Source organism: Ammodytes marinus (genome assembly GCF_949987685.1).
Source record: "Ammodytes marinus genome assembly, chromosome: 8".
Lineage (NCBI taxonomy): Eukaryota > Metazoa > Chordata > Actinopteri > Uranoscopiformes > Ammodytidae > Ammodytes > Ammodytes marinus.
In genome coordinates this window covers 3,031,374-3,054,634 of record NC_137212.1, presented here as the reverse complement: position 1 = coordinate 3,054,634, position 23,261 = coordinate 3,031,374, and the positions used below count along the sequence as shown (strand labels likewise).

The 23,261-nt window shown below is 41.2% G+C and overlaps 1 protein-coding gene across 1 annotated transcript; it reads right to left on the bottom strand.

The window, feature by feature from the left end:
* Positions 1-1,734: 1,734 nt before the first annotated feature.
* Positions 1,735-16,710, bottom strand: LOC307253936 (plasminogen-like; the record flags this gene model as incomplete). The annotated part of the gene is given in 16 exon segments (XM_080032159.1): positions 1,735-1,879; positions 2,406-2,477; positions 3,762-3,876; positions 4,065-4,158; positions 6,188-6,336; positions 6,419-6,452; positions 6,455-6,590; positions 6,714-6,861; positions 8,225-8,338; positions 9,294-9,407; positions 10,589-10,710; positions 11,009-11,129; positions 12,700-12,867; positions 13,139-13,216; positions 16,227-16,331; positions 16,662-16,710. Coding segments are annotated over 16 exon segments (1,764 nt in total).
* Between the last annotated feature and the right edge of the window lie 6,551 nt (positions 16,711-23,261).

Sequence of the window (23,261 nt, the reverse complement as noted above, 5' to 3'; positions counted from 1 at the left end):
AGGGATCGGATATCGCATATCAGAGTTCTCGTTCTGCGCTTGCTCGAGAATCCCTGCGGAGGATTTCACAAGGAAGTGGTAGGAGACGACGTAAAAAATAGTAGGGTTATTGCCGGAAGGGAACCGGACGTGGCTCTATAACCACTTGTTGAAAGGGCTACCACGCCACCTAGCATAGTTGAGACAGCCATGCATCGGACATTTATCCGATTCCTGAAAGGCCATACTCAGACAAGTGACACGGTCCGTTCGAGTGTCTAGTTCGGTATATGTCTTAATCCAATCTAGTTGTGCCATGGAAACGCGTTGTGTTGTACAGGAGTACACACACATAGACATGTTGTACTTTACCAAAAGTTGAACCCCATCCACTCGTCACACACACTGTCCCCTCTGGAACAACGGAGTCCTTCTCTGGCAAACAAGCTGGCAGGACTCTGTCATTTATTTGTACGGGCCTGAAAGAGCACACACACACACACACACACACACAGGACAATCAAGATGTCAGATGTGATTATTTTTCAAACGGATTAATCTACCTCTAATTAAGCAATAGCACATGAGAGGGAGCATGTTGTCGCTCTATATCAGCACTGCTGTGATTCGGTCGTAGGTACGAGGCCGTAGGCCGAGTGCCGAAGAGAAACACAGCAGTGCTGATATAGAGCGACAACATTGCGACCTCAAGTGTGCTATTGCTTTTACACAGCAGTTTTACAACTGAAATTCACAAGTTAACTTTAAAATGTTATCTTTAATCATTTAAGAATGTATTTGCTTTCGCCAACACAAATAGTTCGTGTCAACAACTTGACGGGACACGGAGTGAGCTCGTCCTGCAGTGTTTACTCTGGTAACATTAACCACGGCGGCCCGATGTCCCGTAAAAATCACCAAAGAAACGGAACGGCGTATCTTAATCTAGTTGGTAATAAGATCCGCTGCCCAATCCAAACCCCCACGCTTCATTTCCCAGAGTTTAAGAGTGTATTTCGGCCCGGGGGAAGTAACGTTATACAATGAGGTGGGAAAGCTAGGCTAGGCTAAAGCTATGCTGCGCTCGTATTATTCAGCAGCCTGAGTTTATCTCCACACACTATTGCTGTCTTCAGTAACGTGAGTGTGAGCGACTACCGCACACTGTCTCTGTCTGTGTGTCTGTGTGTGGCAGCGATGCCCTCTCACAGGGGAGAGACTCGCCACAGTTAACCTGAGTCACACACACACAGATAACACACAAGTGAAGCTCCGGCGAGCCGCGGAGTGATTTTGACAGTTGGTCTACAGTTTGGTGAACAGTCCGAGTGATGTTGTTCGCTCATATCAGCACTCCTTCAGAACGCTCAGAAGGTCTCTCGTCCAATCAAATCACTCGCTCAGAACCAACTGCTGTATAAAATCCAATAACATGCTTCATATACATCATGTCAGGCAAAGTGCTACAATCTTTGACAAAAAAAAAGCCATGTCTTTCTTCACAGATAATAATAGATAATTTCCATTAAAAGAGGGCTCCAGACTAACTTTTTCATTGGTTGCACCGGTGCGCCTAACTTTTTCATCTAGGTGCACCAGCATATATTTTGGAGAAGTAGTGTGATTGTGATTATAGTGGCCAATATTGCGATTTCCGATGCAACATGATAAATAAATAGTAAAAAATACATCTAAGAATATATTTATATATGAGTAGTAGTTTAAGTTCTGTTAGTAGGATGATAAACCCAGCACTTACCTCTCCAGTTTGATTAGAAGTATGTCGGCTCCGCTGGGTTCATGGAAAAGCTTCTCAGCTTTCCTCACTTGGATTGAATTCTCATTGCCCCACCTTGTGTGGCGACCCACATTCACCAAGAAATCTGAGGTGATGTTTTCCCTACAGGGCACAACACATATGTAAACATCGGACTAGTTATACAGGCGATGTGCAATTACGATACAGTTGAGGAGAGTTATTATTGTCTGGTAATAATTTCACTCCAGCTTCAACACAAATAATATTTTCAAGTTTGACCTGTTTTAAAGGTAACATAAAACCAGCCTTGCTGGCTGTCTCCACCAATAACAGCATAGGGGTTAAGCCCTGAATAGATGCTAGAGATGTCAGTTTTAGCCAACTAGCTCACGAGAGCTAACCCATGCAAGCTGCTTTAAACAAGCCAACTCTGTGTCACAGCAACAGCACGCCGAAGCAGTGGCAGTGTCACTGTAGTGTAACTGAAGGGACTCGGAGGGACAGCTGCCTCCCGCAACATGACTTTTTTTTTTCTCCGCGGTATAAACGGTGTGGCCAAATCTCTCCCGGTAGAAACTTTTATACCGTCCACGCTATGAAACCGCCCATACTAATAATTCTGTCCTCAACTGTACAGTCTTGATGTATTTGTACTGATGTCTCTGACCTGTGACAATGATCAGCAGTAATGACCCATTGAGGGTGAATCAGAGTTCCTCCGCAGAAATGAGAGTTAGACCTGGTGGAAAGACACAGAAAGAAATGTATTGAAGGAGAAAATATTCAATATATTATGGCTAGGTAGGTCAATCAACCAATCAAACTTCATTTATATAGCACTTTCATACAAGCACAAAGTCCTTAATACAACCCCCCCCCCCCCCCCCCCCCTCCACATGACACATTCATATACATCAGGGGTGTCCAAACTTTTTGCACCGAGGGCCACATACAGAAAAATCTACGAAGGGCCGGGCCACTTGGCAAAAATGACACATTTATCAGGACATTTAGCTTGTCTGATGTTTAGTTTCATAGTGTCTTCGTAAATTGTAATCCTTCTTCACGTCAACACTTTCCTTGCAAATTAAACAGACACACTTCCCCTCAGACCCGGCCAAAGCCTCCAAGCAGAATGTGTTTAGTGGGCCCCTCTCAAATGTTAGTGCTGCCCAAATCATTGACTATTGTTAAATGCCTTCAGACACCCAGCGTTTTCTGCTATTGCCTCCAATGTCCAGCTGGGTGACAATAGTAGTCAGCCGAGTTCCCAACCCTCCTTGTGAGGTCCGGGGGTATGCCCCCCCGGGAGATTTTTTTAACTTTTTAAAGTGAAATGCATGAATCTGGTGCACTTTGAGAGGAAAATTAAGAGGCTTAATCTGAAGAATTTTGTGTGAAAAAATTATCTGGAGACACTGTCAGATGAATTAGAAGCTATTGAAGAAGGACATTTAAAATAAAATATTATCCAGGGTCCTCTGGGGTGGGCTTGGTGCTGTTTTTCTTTTATGGGACATATTTCTTTGTAATATAATGAATGCATTTAAATTATTTAAAAACTAAAAGGGCCATATTACATTATATTTTTTAAATGTGCCACAGGCCAATCAATCAGTTTTGACACCCCTGCACTAGTGGGTTAACTAATGCGGTTCGATCCCCGCTCTGCCACTTGTGTCATGGTTGTTGTTTCCTTGGGCAAGACACTTCACCCGCCTTGCCTTGTGTGAATGTGTAATGACTGCTGTATGTTTGAGGTGGTGGTCTGAGGGGCCGTAGGCGCTGAATGGTAGCTTTACCACCACCGGTATGACTGTGTGAATTAATCGAACCTGGAACCCTGTAAAGCCGTTTGAGTGCCTAGAAAAGCGCTTTATAAATCAAATCCATCTGGATAAAAACATCTTCTGTGTGATGAACTAACCCAGGGGTGGGTTATAGTTTGCATTATTACAGAGGACTTTATTACAGATAAAAGCTTTATCATAGTTTGAAAATGTTTCAGAATTGTTTTACTTACAGCCCACGGAGGCTGACTTGCCAGGGCCATGAGTTAGCATTGGCCGCACAGCCGCCAACCATGCGGAATTTACACAGGTTTGGTTGCTTGAATGGCGTCCCACACTTCAGTACATCTAACAAACAAAAACACTATTATTTTTAAAAAAGGAAGGGAAAACACAAACATATTCAGTAGTTGCATGTTAGACTCATTTAAACATTGTTCCTTTCTTTTTATGGCCCAACTGTCTGATATTGTCATTTGTAAAGCAAGTCCACATAGCTATAGTAGTAACCGTTATGATTTTTACTGTTGACTTACCACATTCACGGATCTCACAGAAGTCCCATTTCTTATTTGGGTCAGTCGTGTAGCACCACGGTCCGTTTTCATCGTCATCTGGGTTTCTGCAGCTCTGCAACAATGCAAAGGAGAAATGAATACATTGTAGGGCTGCCCCTGAATACCATTTTACAGGCTTCTAATAGTTGTTGGTTTTTCCGAGCGACTATTCAAATACTTAGTTCTTTTTCTTTTTTCAACATTTCTTTGTTGCAAAAGTAGCTTCAACTGCAATATGTTGTCAGCATATAATATTGAGATATACAAGTTATACAACAATTGTAAATACAAATTAAACGCTCATTTAAAATAAATTATCAAATTATTCAAACTTAGACCTAGTTTGCCGCTGACCTTTCACAGCGCGACCGGTGATTTTCATTTTCAGGGAGTAGCCTACATTGGGATAGTTAATGTTGTTTTTGATGGTGTGTTTTTTTAGAACAAGTATTCGAATACTCAGATAAACCAAAAAGTATTCGAGCCTGTAAAATGGTATTCGGGACAACTCTACATAATCATCGCATTAACGGGGCCTTGAGATTCATAACTGATTGTAAACCCCTCACACATCACTGTACATTGTACTCTCTCACAAACTGGTCTTCACTTTCCATGCGCAGAACCACTCACTGGTATCTTTTTATCTATAAATCCATTATCGGACTGCTCCCCTCTTATTTGTCAATGTATCTGGCACGGAAACAGTCCGATCACAGCCTTCGGTCCCTGGACTTCATCTCATTTGCCATCCCGCCAGTCCGTACTGAACTTCTGAGATTCTCATTAAAGGTGAACGAATTGATATAGTTACTGAATTTAAATATCTTGGCCTGTTTCTGGATCCAAATTTAAAATTTAAGAAACATGTCAAAAAAATGGTTAAAACCATAAAATACAATTTAGTTCATTTTAAACACATCAGAAATTGTCTCTCTCTGGATGCAGCCAAGATATTTATGCACGCCATGATTTTGTCCCGCATGTCATATTGTATCACCTGCTGGGGGCAGGCTGGTGAATCTACTTTGAGACCTCTGGAGTCTTTATACAAACAAACCTTAAAAACACTGGACAAAAAGCCAATTCGTTATCATCATTGTAGGATACTTGAGAAACATGAGTTATTGAGCTTTGAGAATTTTAGGTTATTCGTCAATTTGTGTATGGTCTATAAAATTTTAAATGGTTTGGCCCCACAGTCATTATGTGTTTTTGTCCACGCTCGCTCGTCAAATTCCATCAGATCCACTAGAATATCCTCCATACGAGATTGTACCATACCATTTCGCCGCACTGTAGCGGGGCAATCTGCTTTTTCTGTAAGAGCCACAAACCAGTGGAATACCTTACCTGACGCCGTAAGGGGCAGTAGCTCTCTCAGAGTCTTCAAATCTAACCTAAAAAATCTGTTAAAAGCTGCTCAGCTCTGCAACCACTAATTTGGTCCTTAGACTTGTTTTTGTGTGTGTGGGCGTGGGTGGGATGAGGAAGGTGGGGGGTGTTGCACGCAGACGTGTGTAGCCATGTTGTTGTGGTGTTTTATCCCTGTATACTAATAATCTGTCTTGTTACTGTGTTGTATTTTTGTGACCTGCCAAGGGACTACAGATGCAAATTAGCTTAAAGCTATAATCTGGTATAGTGCATCAAATGGCAACATTTATGTTCTAACTGTACATTGTCCCTTTTAAATAAAGATTTTTTTAAATTAAATTAACTGGGCAAGAAGGCATTTTCCTACGCTGCGCCTGCAACCTGGAACAAGCTCCAGCAGAGGCTGAAGCTGTCCAGTTTTATTTCTTTAGGGGACTTTAGACTGCTAGTAGGAAGGCTGTTGAGACAGTCCGTGGGGGTCTGCACTTGTACATAACTTAACTTGTACTTAACTCGTTCTTTGCCCTCTGTACTGCGTTATTTTACCGTTTGTGTTCTGTGTTGTGTCTCCTGTATGTTTAGTTAGTCTGTAACTTTGTGTTGCTGCTGATGCCTACCTGAACAGGTCTCTCTTGTAAATGAGACCCTGGGTCTCAATGAGATTAAATAAAGGTTAATAAAAAATAAAAAAAATTAAATTGGTTCATGCAGGAACAGACACTTACATTGCCCTCCAACCCTTTGGTGGGGTTTAATTCTGGGGTGTGGCCGCTGTGTTTGTGAGGTGTCTGAGCACTCCAGGCCTGGCATGTCACACCGTTGGCCGTGACAGAGGTTGGGCCCCGGTACGATCCTCCATTTCCAACCTTACAGTCTAACAAAGCATCACAGATAAAAATAAATGTTCACAAATAAAGGTTAACAAAATATAAAAAAAAAAACTCAAAATTTGACACAAAAGTTTAGTAGTGACCTGCTTTCTCCGTGTGGGTTTGGGTTGGTCTCACTGAAGGGTTGGTTGGGCATTTCTTTAAGTTGCAGTATTCCCAGAGGACCTTAGAGTCTGTGGTGTGACACCAAGGGGCTTTGTCTCCATCAGGGTTCCTGCACAGATTCCCCCTGAGGTTCCTGTAGAAAGAGAGAAATCCTGGAACTTCAGTAAGAAGTTATTATAGCTAGGCAGCATCCTCCAAGGTTTTGTATTTTACTCTTGAATCTATCCATCTATCCATCCATCCACTAAATACTCACGCTTTGGGGTAGTTGTCTTGAGTTACATTATGTCTGTGAGGAACCATTGAGCTCCAGTCTTGACAGCTCCTCCCACTGATGGCCTCTGACATTCGGCCACGGTAGCTTGAGCCGTCCCCCTCATAGCAGTCATTCTCAACCGGGGGCACTGCAGTAAGAGAGAAGAAATCAGGCTGAGGCTGTGTTCGAAAAGCCAAACTTAAGTCCTACTCATGCTAACGTCCTACTCATACTAATTTTGACGTCAATTTGAGTATATTGTGGATGTGAATGGGAAGAAGAAATATACAATAGGCTATATATAAGACTTTTCTCATGCCCCTAAGAATAACAATTAATTTTTTTGTTTAATTAACAAAAAAAAAAGTTTGCAGCTCTCATATTGCCAATGGTTGTGTGTACATCAGGGTGGTAGGATGGCGTAGAGCAGGGGGGTCGCGGGGTTATGGCAGTTTTTTTTGAGTTTGTGTTTTTTATATTAAGATCACGGCATAGCTGGACAAGAGTTCTTCTGCTTCGTTCCTCTCACTGCATTTAAATGCATTCACTATATTACAGAGAAATAGGTCTCGTTAAAGATAAAGAGCACCAAGCCCATCCCAGAGGACCCTGCATACATTTTTTTATTTTAAATTAATGTTTTTATGGAAAATCCATGTGTCTTTCTTCAATAGCTTCTAATTCCTCAGACCCAGTGTCTCCAAATTATTTGTTCACACACAATTCGTCATATTTAGCCTCTTAATTTTCCTCTCAAAGTGCACCAGATTCACGCATTGCACTTTAAAAAATGAAAAAAAAAAAACTCCCGGGGGGGGGCATACCCCCGAACCTCCCTAAGAGGGTCTGGCTACTATTTTCCTCCATCACGACATTGGAGGCTCTAGTCGATAATTTGGGCAAGTCTGTCTGCCTATCTTTCTGACTCCGCTTCACACTCAGTCACTACTATCCATGCTTAAAGGAAGCAGGATTAAACCACTGAATTAAGATGCTAAAATGTATTAATCAATGAGTTTAAAAACGCACAAAATTTTTTAGAATGTTTCAAAAATATGTTTAAATTTGTAAAATAATTAAAAGATCTTTCAAAACACACAGGGATTTAGGTTTTTATTTTTATTTTTATTTTTTGGGGGGGCGGGCGGGGGGCTACGCTGAAATTTGTTCTCTGAGGGGGGGCTCACTCTCTCACACTTTGAAAACCCCTGGAAAGGTGTTCCTCCCAGTAACCATGAGGTCTCTGGTTGGAGGGGGGTGTTGGTAGTAAAACTAGTGGTGGCTGCTATTACATCTATGGTGCCCACCATCTCTACCATTGTGTCCTTCAGAAAGACACTTAACCTCATACTGCTCCAGGGGCGCTGTATTATGGCTGACCCTGCGCTCTGACCCCCTCTGGAGTGTGAAACTTGAGAGGGGAGATGAGAAAAGATGAATTTCAATGTAACCATTGACTAATAAAGTAACTTAATCTGACTAAATATCATCATCTGTGATTAATGTCCTACCTGGCTCCTCACAGGTCGTCACATTGCAGTACTCGTAGCGAGTTTTAGGGTCAGTAGTGTAACACCAGGGTTTGTCGCCACCGTCTGGGTTCCGACAGTAATTGTTATCAAGGCCTCTGAAAAACAATAGAAACAAAAGTAAGTAAAATTTATTTGTAAAGCGTTTTTTCACAGACAGAGTCACAAAGTGCTTTGCAATGTGCAGAGGAAATGAAAGCATAGTAAAAAAAAATATGTTTGCATTACAATCTTCACATTAAAATAGACTTAAAGGTAGATAGACAAGACATGGACTTTAATTTGCTTTCATGACATAATTTGACACACCGCCTCTTAGCACACAGTGGACTGGAGGAGATCCTGAAATCCTCTTTTAACCCTTTAGGCGCCGGGTTTTATTTAAAAAAATACTAGATTTTGACACCAAAATTTCAGAAGGCTCTGGATTGAAAGTGGTTTGAGATAGAGACAAAGTGTAAATGAGACAAATATTGAGAATGACCTAGAGTTTATCTAGGGAGTAAATTATCCCATCTAATTTGCATATTATGATGTCATATGGCGGCGGCCATGTTGGATTATGTTATTTCCATGAAATACCTGATATTTTGAAAGAGAGTTGAACTTATTTCATCAGATTCACTGATGTCCACTTTGTTGTAAGCCAACAGTTGTAAACTAGAACTAGAAATACACCAAAAAACTCATGTAAACAGGCGCTTTTTATGATTTTTTATTTTTTTTCCCACCACCAATTTGATTTACTTTTGTCTTCTATTCTTCATTATTATTATGATTATTAAATGATAATATGAATATATATTTATATAATGCTGCGTCGCATGGTTGCACCACTGCTGCGCATGGACGCACCGTGACCGGGGCCGTAGAAAGAGTGAACACTAACTCCCTTCTCGTCAACTTTTTGCTTGCTATATTCCCTCAATAACTCCTAAATCCATCTTCAACATAAATAGCTTCGTGGTACACTATCTCCGATTTCGCACCCAACAACAGCGCGATTCATTTGCAGCCTGTACCCGGAGGTGTGTCACCTCTCTGCTCTGACGGCAGGCTCGGACTCGCTCCGAGGGGCTGCTCCGAGACTGACCGTCTCTGAGTGCTTTGAGACGGGGAGGGGCTCGCAGCAGCACCCGCTGGCGCTGCTCGTTGAGCACAGTAACTGCAGAGTGATTCGTGCTTTCACGTCAGAGTCTCCAAACACCACAAAAATCTTCAATAACGCCAGAAAAAAAATCGCTAGGAAGAAATGACAAAAAAAGTTAAGTTTGGATGGGATTTTTTTTTTTTTTTTGTTTTTTTTGGGATGGGATTTCCGGATTTCCTCGAATATTTTGCATTGAAGCATGACGTTTTGCTGAGCTAAGGTCTAGGTATGGGATGTCTGCCAACTAGTGGAGGGGAGTTTGAACGAAATATAACACTCTAATTAGAGAAAACAGTACAGCGTCATGTCGCAATTTTGCGACTTTGGCGCCTAAAGGGTTAAACTGAATTCAGAAATCGATTTTGAATCAGGAATTGTGACCCCAGGAATCAGAATCGAATCCAATCGTGGGATTCCAAAAGATTCACCTCCCTCCTATGAATACATTTCTATTCTGTTTTAGAGTAGCCCACTAGCCTGGTCCTACCAGACCATGGTACTTCATTTAATTTGTACAGAAGGTCTGGAATCGCTCAATTGACAAACGTTAACTCACTTGAAGGCAGGTGTCTGTTGAAGTTTAAAACTATTGGATCTGCCAACCAATCGCATAATGTTTGGTTGTGACGTATGTCATGCGCCGGCTTCTCAGCCACTCCCTCTGTTCGCTGATTGGACTGGCTGAGAACACCTGCTAATATAGCACGGACCCAGACTGACTACTGAAGAGAAATGAAAATTAAGCGGAAGTAGGTAGGCAGGCAGTGGCAGGCTAGTAGCTCTTACTTGCAGGGGTAGTTTGTGGGTGTATATTTGCTAGAGTGCACTGTGTGTTCAGACCAGCTCTGGCAGGTTTTGCCCGACTCTGTCACAGCCATTGTTCCTCTGTAGTTTGCTCCAATGTCCGAGGCACAAGTCATCTCTGGCACGAAGGTGGAAGGGACATGATGAGATGCTGAATAAAAAAGAAAATAATAATAAATAACATTTCCGGTGCACACTGGATTGTGGGTCAGAATCGCCCAAATAAGATGCTGATTTCAACACTGAAAGTCTTGGGCGGATGTAGTAAACATCCGGGTCTTTCTAACCATACTAAATACGGCCACAAGAATCGGGACGTCCTAAATCTTTGTTTTCTACCATACTAAATAGTAGTATGGATATTGGAAGGCAGCCTTAATAAGAGGTTTTACCACAGGCGGGTATGTCACAGTGATCCCAATATGGGTCTTTGTTGGTGACGTAGCACCAGGGTCGGGGCTCATCTCCATTCGGGTTCCTGCAGTAGTTCTCCTCAAGAGACCATTCTGGATAACTGAAGGAATAGAGCCAGAAACAACCTTTGAGATACAAAAGCAATGTTTTAACTTAAAAAAAATGTGTGAAAAAAAACTTCTCCGCTCCTCCCACTAGAGTTAGAATTATTAACGAATGACCTTATGATACGGAGAAGTATTAATGGGGATATTACCAACCCAGAGTTTCCACTAATTCAGAGCGAACATTCTCTGAGTTGCCTCAAAACCCGCTTCCTGAAACACCCCTCTGATCACACCTGGCAATTTAGTTAAACAAGAAAAGGGTTTGGGAGGTGTACTGTTCTTTCGTCTTACGCGTCAGGGTTGTAATTGTGGTTTTGCGGCGTCTGGGAGTCCCAGCGTTGGCAGGTAAAGCCTAGTTCTGTAGTGGATTGAGTCCCTCTGTAGTTCTCTCCAGCGCAGTGTTTACATTCCTCTGTAAAAGAACAGAATTTTCACAAAATCACTTTGCTACATCTATCTATCTATCTATCTATCTATCTATCTATCTATCTATCTATCTATCTATCTATCTATCTATCTATCTATCTATCTATCTATCTATCTATCTATCTATCTATCTATCTGGCAGTTTAAAAGGTAATTCATTCTGATGTTGAAAGTGTTACTTTCAATTTCAAAGATGTTTGATCTCAATGGGATTTACCTATATAAATAAATAAATTAGTGGTGGGCCGTTATCGGCGTTAACGTGCTGCGTTAACGCAAAACTCTTATCGGCGATAAAAAAAATATCGCCGTTAATCTCTTATTCCACCTCCTGTTCGGCTCAGGGGAGATGGTTCCCTCCAGGGCCGATGGCTGTTCGCCGTCAGGGTGAACCCCCTTCCGTGTGTTCTCTGGTCGGGTAATAATAGCCGGGGGCCGTTGTTGACACTTGAGGAGCCTTTATTGCAGGAGCGAAGCTTCTCTCACACACCCGCCGCTCTCTCTCTCCATCACTTGCCCACGACACACACCACCTGGCTGCAGGATCGCTAATGTAACACTCAGCGCCAAACCCCCTTCACAAATCTGTCTATTCAATGTTTACTTATGAATGTATCCATGTACGTAACTCTGACATGTACTGTACATAACTTAATTTATTGTTAATAATATGGTCTGTTTATAAATTCGGCATATGATTAAAGCATCTAAACGCCCGTAATCATGTTAAACGTTTACTGTTTTTAAGTTATTAATGCCACTCGCTCCCGCAGATACACAGCAGAGGGAGGTCTTATATTCAGCCATTGCTAAAGGGAGTGCTGTATTATGGAACGGCCGCTGTGGTACGAAATTCCAGTCTCAACAATGTTTCCTACACGAAATTATAACTCTAGCGTCTACAGCCCGTAGTTTTCATGTAGTGTAACTTGTGTAATGTGTTACATTATTCAGCTGTTGCCGTGATGTCGGCTAACGCTGATGCTAATGATAACTAGCTCTCCGTCGCACAATAGACTGTAGGTTGGTGTTGCAGCCAGCTGTTAGGTGAAGCGCTGTCCCACAGGTAAAAGCCATGGACCTATAAAGCCTGTCCAATATTCACTCTAGTCCAGCTTCTTGAAAAGTTTATAAGGACTTTATTATTTATGTAAAAATTATATTTAATGTTTCACTTGAAGCACAAAAGTAATGGCTTTATTTTCTGTTATAGCCTATAGCCTACCCAACAAATTAGTTTTTTCGTTTTTTTTAAGCACAAAAAACAGTGCAATGTTGTGATTTTTAGCCTTATATCTGATTGAATTGTTAGAATATTATTTGTTCGCAATAATTAGACACTCGTTCTGATGACGAAATGAAAGCCACCTGGCTTGAGAAACACGTTCTCAAAGACTTACTTTGAGTCATTATTTAGGGAGCACACACATATTATGAATGAATTCAAATGAGCCATTTTAATCTAGATTAATCTAGATTAATTCCAAAATTAATCTAGATTAATCTAGATTAAAAAAATTAATCTATGCCCACCTCTAAAATAAATACATTTTTACCAGTGCAGTTGGGTAAATTGCAGTATTCCCAGTGTGTGTTGGGATCGGTAGTGTAACACCACGGTGCTTCTGCTCCATCAGGGTTTCTGCAGTAGTTAGACTCTAAATATCCTGGGGGATTGTTCTCTGGAAGGTTTCTGTAGGAAGAGCAGTCATTTGTAAATTGCACTGCGGAAAATTCCATGAGTTAGGGACACAACATGAAAAGGCAGACAGACAGACAGACAGACACACACAACAGAGACAGACAGAAAAACACACAAGAAGTCATTCCTAGGCTGGAGTGAGCTCAGGGGAACCTTTAGGAGGAGTGCATGCATGAAAAGATTTAAAAGCATATGAAGCAATATGGAAAATGACTAATAATGAGGATTATTATATAATTTAAATACAAACTTTGCGTTTGGTTTGTGTGGTTTTTCTGCTGCCCATTTCTGACATGTCTTTCCAGATCTTGTCTCGGCCTTAGATCCTCTGTAATCTGTTCCTATTCCGTTCACACATTCCAGGAGGTAGACTAAACAAGGAAAACACATACACACCAAATACTCAATGAAATGAACCTGCTCACACTCACACACACTCACACACATACACAATACACTCACTCACTCACTCACTCACTCGGACACACACATACACAATACACACCAAAGCACACTATCAACATTTTATTATTCAATCAAATTAACCAGCTATTAAGTTAAAATTGTGTTGGCACTTGAAAATAAATCATTAAACCTTCACTGCACAGTAAAATATAAAACTAGAGGTGTAACTCGAAAAATTTGAATATCGTGCAAAAGTTCACTTAAAGCTACTACAAGTAAAATGGCACGTTGGCGACACCTTTGAACAAAAGCGGTAGTATTTTTACGACGCCAGCTGTCGTGAAGCTGTTATCTAGCTCGTGCCGCGCGTGCAAGATTCAAATAATCAGGAAGCAATATAGTGCATGTCCGTGTGTTGAAAGTGTGAGGGCACCGCACCGGACTCTTTTCGGCTCGGTGAGAGTGTTGACACAGCATCAACTAATGCCAGTAAGTGCTAAACACACCTGATTGCAATGAGTTGATGCATTGTCACCTGAGGAGCTGAACGAGTCCGTGACGTGTCCTCACACAAAGCGAATGAACGAGAGACGGCAGTTAGTTAGTATGGATCACGATGAGATAATGGGTTTATGTTGTTGTAAATAATGACTATTTCAGATGAATAATGGTCATCTGATGATGCTGGTGAGGACAAGTAAACTTTGTTTTAGTAGGCTACCGCTCATTCATTTAGTAGTAAACACTGCAGTCTAGGTTCGCTCCGTGAAATTGTGTATACGTTGCTTGGCAACGCCCTCCCGCCCGCCTATCACTCTCCCTTTTAGCTTTTCTTCATTGCATTTTCTTTTTTTTCTTTGATGGTTCAGCCCCGTTATCAGTAATTATGACGACAAATAACTGTCTCAAACAAGGGTCCCGCTCCCCTGTGAACCGAAAATCGGACTGGGTGTACGACCAGATCAAATGCAGTAATAAAAACTATATAAAACGTCTTTCTTTACACTGATGGTCTCGTTTGCTGTTAAAGGTAATTTATGATTATGAGAGGAAACATGAGGCTGTTTAAAAGATATTTAAATGTTACTCGTTGCCGCTTTAATTCATTAATTCAACTTAAAAGGTGAAAATAATATATATTGTATAGACTAATTACATGCAAAGTTAGATATTGCAAGCCTTTATTTGTTTTAATTATTAGGGGGCCAAGCCAGAGAAGGGCCTGGGACCGCGGTTTGCAGAGCAACGCAGTTCCATAGCCCTACTGGGCAGGGAACCCTATTGTTTTTGCTGGGATTATTATACTTCCATGTCTAAAACTGGTGCTGCAGCCCAAACCGTAAAGGGTAGGGACATGCCACTTGCATGACTAGATCCAGGTCCGTGCCTGGTACGCAGACAAAAAAAATCAGACATGCCGGCCACTAGGTGGCGCTATAAAAAAAGGAAAACGTGTATAACTTCCACACCGAAAGTCCGACAGTCAAAAACTTTATATCCACAGATGCCCACAAGTCAGCTGCATCTTTCGAGATGCCCATTTGCGTATATATACATCGCAAAAACTGTGTCAGTCACCAAAACATACTCCTCCTACAGTTTTTTCCCCCGATTTGGACGAAACCGACTCCCATGAGCAAAAGTTAGTCAAATAATTTTTCTACGGCCATCGGAAGACCATATGGTAGTGCTTTAAAGATTCGATTCTTCGATATGGAACATTTGGTCTTCTTTTCATTTAAAATGGTGCGGCAGCCCAAACCGTAAAGGGTTGGGACATGCCACTTGCATGACTAGATCCATGTCTGTGCCTGGTACGCAGACGAAAAAAATCAGACATCCCGGCCACTAGGTGGCGCTACAACAAAGGAAACCGCGTTTGGGGCTATAACTCCGCACGACGCCGCCCGATCCCGAGTCGGGTGGGAGGCTTGTCCCCCGCAGTTCTAGTTTTGATTATTATGGCTTACAGCTTATGTGAACCCCAAATTCAAACTATCAAAACATTTTAATATTACATGAAATCAATAAAAAAGGTATTTTAAAAACAGAAATGTCGGCTCTCTAAAGTATAATCATGCATATGTACTCAGGAATTGGTTTGGGCCCCTTTTGCATGAATTATTTTCTCAATTCCAATTAATTTCCCATGATATTCTAATAATATGAGTTTCACCTGTGTATAAACTACTAATAGTTGGATACAAGACAATTCATTTATTGAGTCATGTCACTGATGTTAAGCCCCAAAGTTTGAGTGACAGTTTGTTCAATGTGTGTGTCCTCACCTGACTGTGTTTGCAGACAAACACACAGTGCAAACATCACTGTTTCTGGTGCACAAGATACATATTAACCACAATGTAATCAAGACTCAAATAAATATCAAGTAAAATCAAAATTATGAGGAAAAGGTACGATAATAAAATCATTAGGGCTACTTATATAAATAGATAATGAGGATAGATAGATAGATAGATAGATAGATAGATAGATAGATATACTTGCCATTTTTTTCATATAAGGTTGAGCTACTTCTGCGATGGACAATCAGTGTTTTAGAGTTTTCTGCTGTTGTCCAACATTGTTCTTTCTTTCCATCGAACATGAAAGACCTGACAACACAGAGCAGGTGTCAGGTTGGGATGACAAGCTTTTTTTTTACACAAAATAGAAAGCATAATTAGGTACATTAGATACAGCTTTACATGAAACATTGATATTGTAATCGAAGTGTAAAAGTAAAAAGCATTGTGGATTTAGTAGTTCTCTCCTTTGCAGTTAATACATTCCTCTGTAATTTAACAGAATATTCACAAAACCGCTTTGCTACAGCTGTCTGTCTGACTGCCTGTCTGTCTGTCCGTCGATCCATCCATCCATCCATCCATCTATCAATGTAGCAGTTTAAAAGGTAATTTAATCTGCTGTTGAAAGTGTGATCTTACTTGCATGGGAAGGATGTCTCAGCCTCACATTTCGCAGCGCACTGTGTCGCGGAGTCTGCAGGGTACTCTTGGTTTAGAGAGGGGATCCATGCTCCTTTGGTTTTAGTGTAGCCATCCACCTCAGTACTGCTAACTGAAATCACAAGTAAATGTATGTAACAATGAATGTTTTATCTGTTGCTTTCATCTTATTTAATGTGTTTTTTTTACAACTCTTCCTGTTATTTGCTTTTAAGTTATTTGCCTATTGTTACATCTGGCCAAGGACTGCTGATGGAAAATAGCCTTCTGGCTAAATCTGGCATATTTACAGAAATGTTCTATCTATCTATCTATCTATCTACCTATCTACCTATCTACCTGTCTATCTGTCTGTCTGTCTGTCTGTCTGTCTGTCTGTCTGTCTGTCTGTCTGTCTGTCTGTCTGTCTAATTAAATTAAATGTTATTATACAATATCTTACCAGTGCAGACCAGGGCTCCCAGACAGAATGCCACTTTGAACAGGTCCATGGTTTCGCCCTTATACTAAGTAAAGTATAAGTCGACTAACTTACCGATGTAGCCCCTGACTTATATTGGGTTCCTTTTGGCATGTCCATAATACAGCTCAGTCAGCAGTCAATCATTAGCCTGGCAAAGCAAATGATTTACACCACACACACACTCACTCACTCACTCACTCACTCACTCACTCACTCACTCACTCACTCACTCACTCACTCACTCACTCACTCACTCACTCACTCACTCACACAGATCCAAAGCATGTTTGTACAGTTAAGGTGAAACTGATACTATTAGAATATCATGGAAAAGGAATCGGTATCGAGGCAAGAATTCATGCAAAAGGGGCCCAAACCAAGTACTGAGTACATATGCATGATTATACTTTATAGAGGGTCGATATTTCTGTATTAAAAATGCCTTTTTTATTGACTTTGTGTAATATTTAAATTTTCTGAGATTTTGAATTTGGGGTTTTCATAAGCTGTAAGCCATAATAATCAAAATTATAACAAATAAAGGCTTACAATTAGTGCTGTCAGTTTAACACGTTATTAACGGCGTTAACGCAAACCCATTTTAACGGCGTCAATTTTTTAAACGAGCGATTAACGCTCTTCATGGCCTAGGGTCACTTGACAAGAAAATTGTCCGAGACGTATGATATTTCAAGATAGAAAAAAAATCATAGAAATGTATTGTTTTTTTCATAATTTCTTTTTTTTACTTCATTGTCTCAGACAATGTGACCCATGGAGACTGCTCATACCAATTTTCATGCTTGTTTTACAAATTAAAAGATCGTAGCACTTTTCTGCTCCACTTTGTACCGGAAAACTATGAGCCAGATATCAGAACAGGGGACTCTCTCTTTGTTCCAAACCTTAAGAATATTGTTTCCCCATACTGGATTGACAAAGCTTTCTTACGACCTAAAGTCTCTGGTTGTTGTGGTGAGCCTAGAATGTCTGTTTCTGGGTTGGGATGGTGAGTGTGTCCATGGACATCTGAATAATAAATGAAACATGCTTGACCAGGAACTGTGGAGTCTGGGACAGAACCAAAACATATGAGCCAGAGTTCCATCAGAGTGTTTGCACCTAATGCAAAGGGTGAGGACGAGGAGGGATAGAATGAATGCAATTTGACACGCAAATAGTGGAGCCGATGTACAACCTTATAATGAATGAATTGGTGCCTTGAGTTAAATGGTAAATGGACTTGACTTATATAGCGCTTTTAGCCAATTTTCTCAGCCCCAAAGCGCATTACATTTTTTACCACATTGACCCATTCGTACACACAGTCATACACCGATGGCAGTAGCTGCCATGCAAGGCGCTCTCTGACCAATCACGAGCAATGTGGGGTTCAGTGTCCTGTCCAGAGACACTTCGACATGTGGCGGGTAGGCGGGGGATCGAACCTCCAACCCTGCAATCTAGTGGACGACCTTACTACCCACTTTGCCACTGTGGGTTGATCGAGCAAGAGTGTATGCTGCTGTGACCCTTAGCCCAAGCCAATGTGGTGGGAAGAAGCATTTAATCAATATAAAACGTGGGTTCCTGTTTGTACAAATAATTGTTGTTGATAAAATGTTAGTAACAAGGTTAGAGGAGCATTTAAGGACACTGGCCTAGCTAAGCCAAGAGACAGAGATACTGATAGCTAATCAACAACTGTTGATCATGTCATAACACAGTAGGCTCTGTTTGGGAGGGGCGGAAGTGAGGGGATAATATCTGAAAGTATAAACTAAATAGACCTTGGGGCTCCTAAAATAACTTATTTCTTTTTGATAATTTAGTGATAATTTTGGTTAAAAGTTAAAATGTTTGGATGAAACTTGTTAAATAGATGTATGAATATGTATAGAAGATAATTATCAAACGGCATCCAAAACAGTGGAATATTTTGTCAGATTATAGTCTGTGATGAATTAGTATGTTGTCTCAGTGAGACTGACATCGTCTGTATTTACAGAGTAAATTAAGTAATATTGTATCATAATCCTAGCCATAAACATAATTTTCAGGAGTGTTTTACATATACATGATTACATAATATATACATAATTATTATTATTTTAAAGTGTAACTGCACCCTTTTACTTGTTTTTTGAGATAGAAGCTGAATTAAATCACTATGTTGTTAAGGAACACTTATATGCTGGTGTTAATATTGAAAAAAAATTGCAATATGTTAAATATCGGCAAGAATATTATAAAAGCATTATATTTGTTAAAAAAGGCATTTTTCAAACTTTTCATTCATAGGTTAAAGTATGTTACCATGGCAATAAGGATACTAAAAGAACATTTTATTTGAATATTCTAAATATTTCAGAACAAAACAAAAATAGAATCACATGTCCATGGTGATCACAAGAACAGAATATAATAGTTCATGTAGTCCTGTCAGGTCTTACATCAGTAAAGTGCAGAACAGGTAAATAAAATATGCTGTTTTTTTTTTTGTTTTGTTTTTTTGATGATAGGGTCAATGTAAAATAATTAATTATAAAATCAGCTGTTTTGTTGGAAGTTCCAGGAATACACACACCCTGCTATGGATATAGCTCCACTGCATTGTGGGTCAGCCTCTTTAGGCAAATGCTAAGGGAGCAAACCCTGACAGAAAAGCAGTGTGTTGGCGGTGCACAATAGGCGGGCCTTAACATATCAAGGACCCGGCAGCCTCCTGCAGTCAGGGTGGGGACTGGTTGTCTTGGGACCACCCATGCCACTAGGTTTACCTCTTCCTGGCGAAGATAGTGCTACTTGTGTGAATGTGTATGATTGCTGTATGTTTGAGGTGGTGGTCGGAGGGGCCGTTGGCGCTGAATGGCAGCCACGCTTCCGTCAGTCTGCCCCAGGGCAGCTGTGACTACTTTCGTAGTTTACCACCACCGGTATGACTGTGTGTGAATGAATTGAACCAGGAACCCTGTAAAGCGTCTTTGAGTGCCTAGGCAATAAAGCGCTATATAAAACCTATCAATTATTATAAATTAATTATTAGGACAGGACAGCGCTGTTTCAAATGAATTCGACTCCACTTTTCCTAACCGACATCATTGCGTGACGGCGAGTATTGCTGACGTGAGTCACTAGCGTGAAACTACACTATTCTCCGAAAATTGACTACAACAAGCGCTCGTTTGATCCATGCGTTCTTTTCATATTGATTTTAATCAGGTGGTCGCCAACAGAGTGAGAATCACTCCCATATATCCCAATTCACATGTGGAATAAAAAGAGGCTACACTTATGTTGATGTTGAAATGAACTGCCCCCAGTAACTTCATTAAATGTGAAGTTGGTATTTTCTTTTCTTATGGTGTAAATTATGTGCTACGAAAATATCTATTATGATGTTGGTCTTTTATGAGTTCTTTATTATCTTAATGGGGGAGGGGAGGGGGGTATTTTGTTTTAGCCGAGTTAAATCTTCCTCTCTTCTCTTCTCCTCTCCTCTCTTCTGTTTTACCTCTCGTTCGTATTCGTGTAGAGTCAGTAAACTCCGGCGGTGGCCTGTTGCTTTAAATCTTGCCGCCGTAAAGGATTATGGGATACCACTATCTCCTTTCCTTTCGCATAGGTTGGTCCGCAGTAAACTATGCTAAAGGAGGGTTAAAGGATGAATCGAGGCTCCTTTCCTATGCCTTTCCTAAGCATTTTGAGAATTCGGATCACCTATCCGCCGAGTACTTCCGGTTCATCTCGATAGGAAAGGAAATTTCCTATGCAAAAAATACTTTTCGGATAGGCCCCTTATCTCTCCCAACCACACAAAGCCCTGCACCTCCTAGATCAAAGCATAGTCATGTGTTACAATGGCCCAGTCAAAGTCCAGACCTAAATACGATTGAGAATATCTGGAAAGACTTAAATTGCTGTTCACAGACACTCTGCATCCAACTTTTTAGCCAATTTTCTCAGCCCTAAAGTGCATTACATTTCTTACCACATTGACCCATTCACACACACACTCATACACCGATGGCAGTAGCTTCTGAACCAGCAGTAGCAATGTGAGGACAGTGTATTGCCCAGGGACACTTCGACATGTGGCGCGGGGGTGGGTCGAACGTCCGACCCTGCAACCTAGTGGACGACCTTACTACCCACTTTGCCACTGCCACCCCTAGTTGATCGAGCAAGAGTGTACACTGCTGTGACCCTTAGCCCAAGCCAATGTGGTGGGAAGAAGCATTTAATCAATATAAAACGTGGGTTCCTGTTTGTACAAATAATTGTTGTTGATAAAATGTTATATGAAAACAGGGTTAGAGGAGCGTTTAAGGACACTGGCCTAGCTAAGCCAAGAGACAGAGATACTGATAGCTAATCAACAACTGTTGATCATGTCATAACAAAGTAGGCTCTGTTTGGGAGGGGCGGAAGTGAGGGGATAATATCTGAAAGTATAAACTAAATAGACCTTGGGGCTCCTAAAATAACTTATTTCTTCTAGACTGTTTCTGCCTCTTCCAGATCTAAAACAGATTAAAAAACAAGCTCTCAATCCTAAACCCTTTTGCTACGTTTGTGTGTGTGTGCAATGTGCATGTGTGTGTGTTTGTGTGTGTGCGTGTGTGTGTGTGTGTGTGTGCCCTGCTGTCACACTCTGACCCCGGCAAACCCCTCTCATATCCAAAGCCTTGGGCCTATCCGAAAAGTCCAATCTCCTAACCTATAAGCCTCCTTTCCTATACCTTAACCCCTAAACGTCATCGGGGTTAAGGAGAGATGAAAGGTGCTTCCTATCGAACATAGGAAAGGACAGCGCTGTTTCAAATGAATTCGACTCCACTTTTCCTAACCGACATCATTGCGCGACGGCGAGTATTGCTGACGTGAGTCACTAGCGTGAAACTACACTATTCTCCGAAAATTGACTACAACAAGCGCTCGTTTGATCCATGCGTTCTTTTCATATTGATTTTAATCAGGTGGTCGCCAACAGAGTGAGAATCACTCCCATATATCCCAATTCACATGTGGAATAAAAAGAGGCTACACTTATGTTGATGTTGAAATGAACTGCCCCCAGTAACTTCATTAAATGTGAAGTTGGTATTTTCTTTTCTTATGGTGTAAATTATGTGCTACGAAAATATCTATTATGATGTTGGTCTTTTGTTTTAGCCGAGTTAAATCTTCCTCTCTTCTCTTCTCCTCTCTTCTGTTTTACCTCTCGTTCGTATTCGTGTAGAGTCGGTAAACTCCGGCGGTGGCCTGTTGCTTTAAATCTTGCCGCCGTAAAGGATTATGGGATACCACTATCTCCTTTCCTTTCGCATAGGTTGGTCCGGAGTAAACTATGCTAAAGGAGGGTTAAAGGATGAATCGAGGCTCCTTTCCTAAGCATTTTGAGAATTCGGATCACCTATCCGCCGAGTACTTCCTGTTCATCTCGATAGGAAAGGAAATTTCCTATGCAAAAAATACTTTTCGGATAGGCCTCTTATCTCTCCCAACCACACAAAGCCCTGCACCCCCTAGATCAAAGCATAGTCATGTGTTACAATGGCCCAGTCAAAGTCCAGACCTAAATACGATTGAGAATATCTGGAAAGACTTAAATTGCTGTTCACAGACACTCTGCATCCAACTTTTTAGCCAATTTTCTCAGCCCTAAAGCGCATTACATTTCTTACCACATTGACCCAGGAGCATTTAACGGTACTGGCCTAGCTAAGCCAAGTTACAGAGATACTGATAGCTAATCAACAACTGTTGATCATGTCATAACAAAGTAGGCTCTGTTTGGGAGGGGTGGAAGTGAGGGGATAATATCTGAAAGTGTAAACTATATAGAGCTGCTTGGGTAACACTTTACGAAAATTACAAAATTGTAATACCTACTACATAGATATGTTTTACCTGCCATATAATTGTTTTGTATGTGTGTTACCTACCTAAGAAAAACCTATGTAGTAGGTACTACACTTTTGTTCGTTAACCGTGTAACATCTCAAAAAATTACTTCTTGATCATCCCTTTATGCCCTCCTAGTCATTAAGTGAAGAAACATCTAATACACCACACGTTCTCTGAAATTTCTACCTCTATTTCGCTCTCCCAGGACTCCCTCAGATGCTGCGTGGAAGGGCAGTTAAGTAAAGTTACTTTATTAGTCAATGGCTACATTGAAACTTGTCTTTTACCACACTCCAGAGGGGGTCAGAGCGCAGGGTCAGGGGCCACTCACACTAGGGCCGCGGCCCCGTGCCCGAGCTCATTTGCATACTAAAGTCTAGAACGTTTGGCTAGTGTGACCACGCCATCCGTATTCCAGCACGGAACAGCCCCTTGGCCACGGCACACTTGGGAGAGGTGTGCCGTGGCCAAAGTGCAGATGCTAATGAGATGACACGCGCACAAGCAAGCGCACAGGCGGCGTTCCTGGCGTGAATTTATTAAGGATGCATTGTCCGTTAACGTCTGCTGCCTTTCTAGTCGGCACCAGAATTGCCCACCACTTGGACTGTAGCTGCATAAAATGTGTGAGAATGAACGTGTGTGTAGGCCTAGGTGTGGGCTAATAAA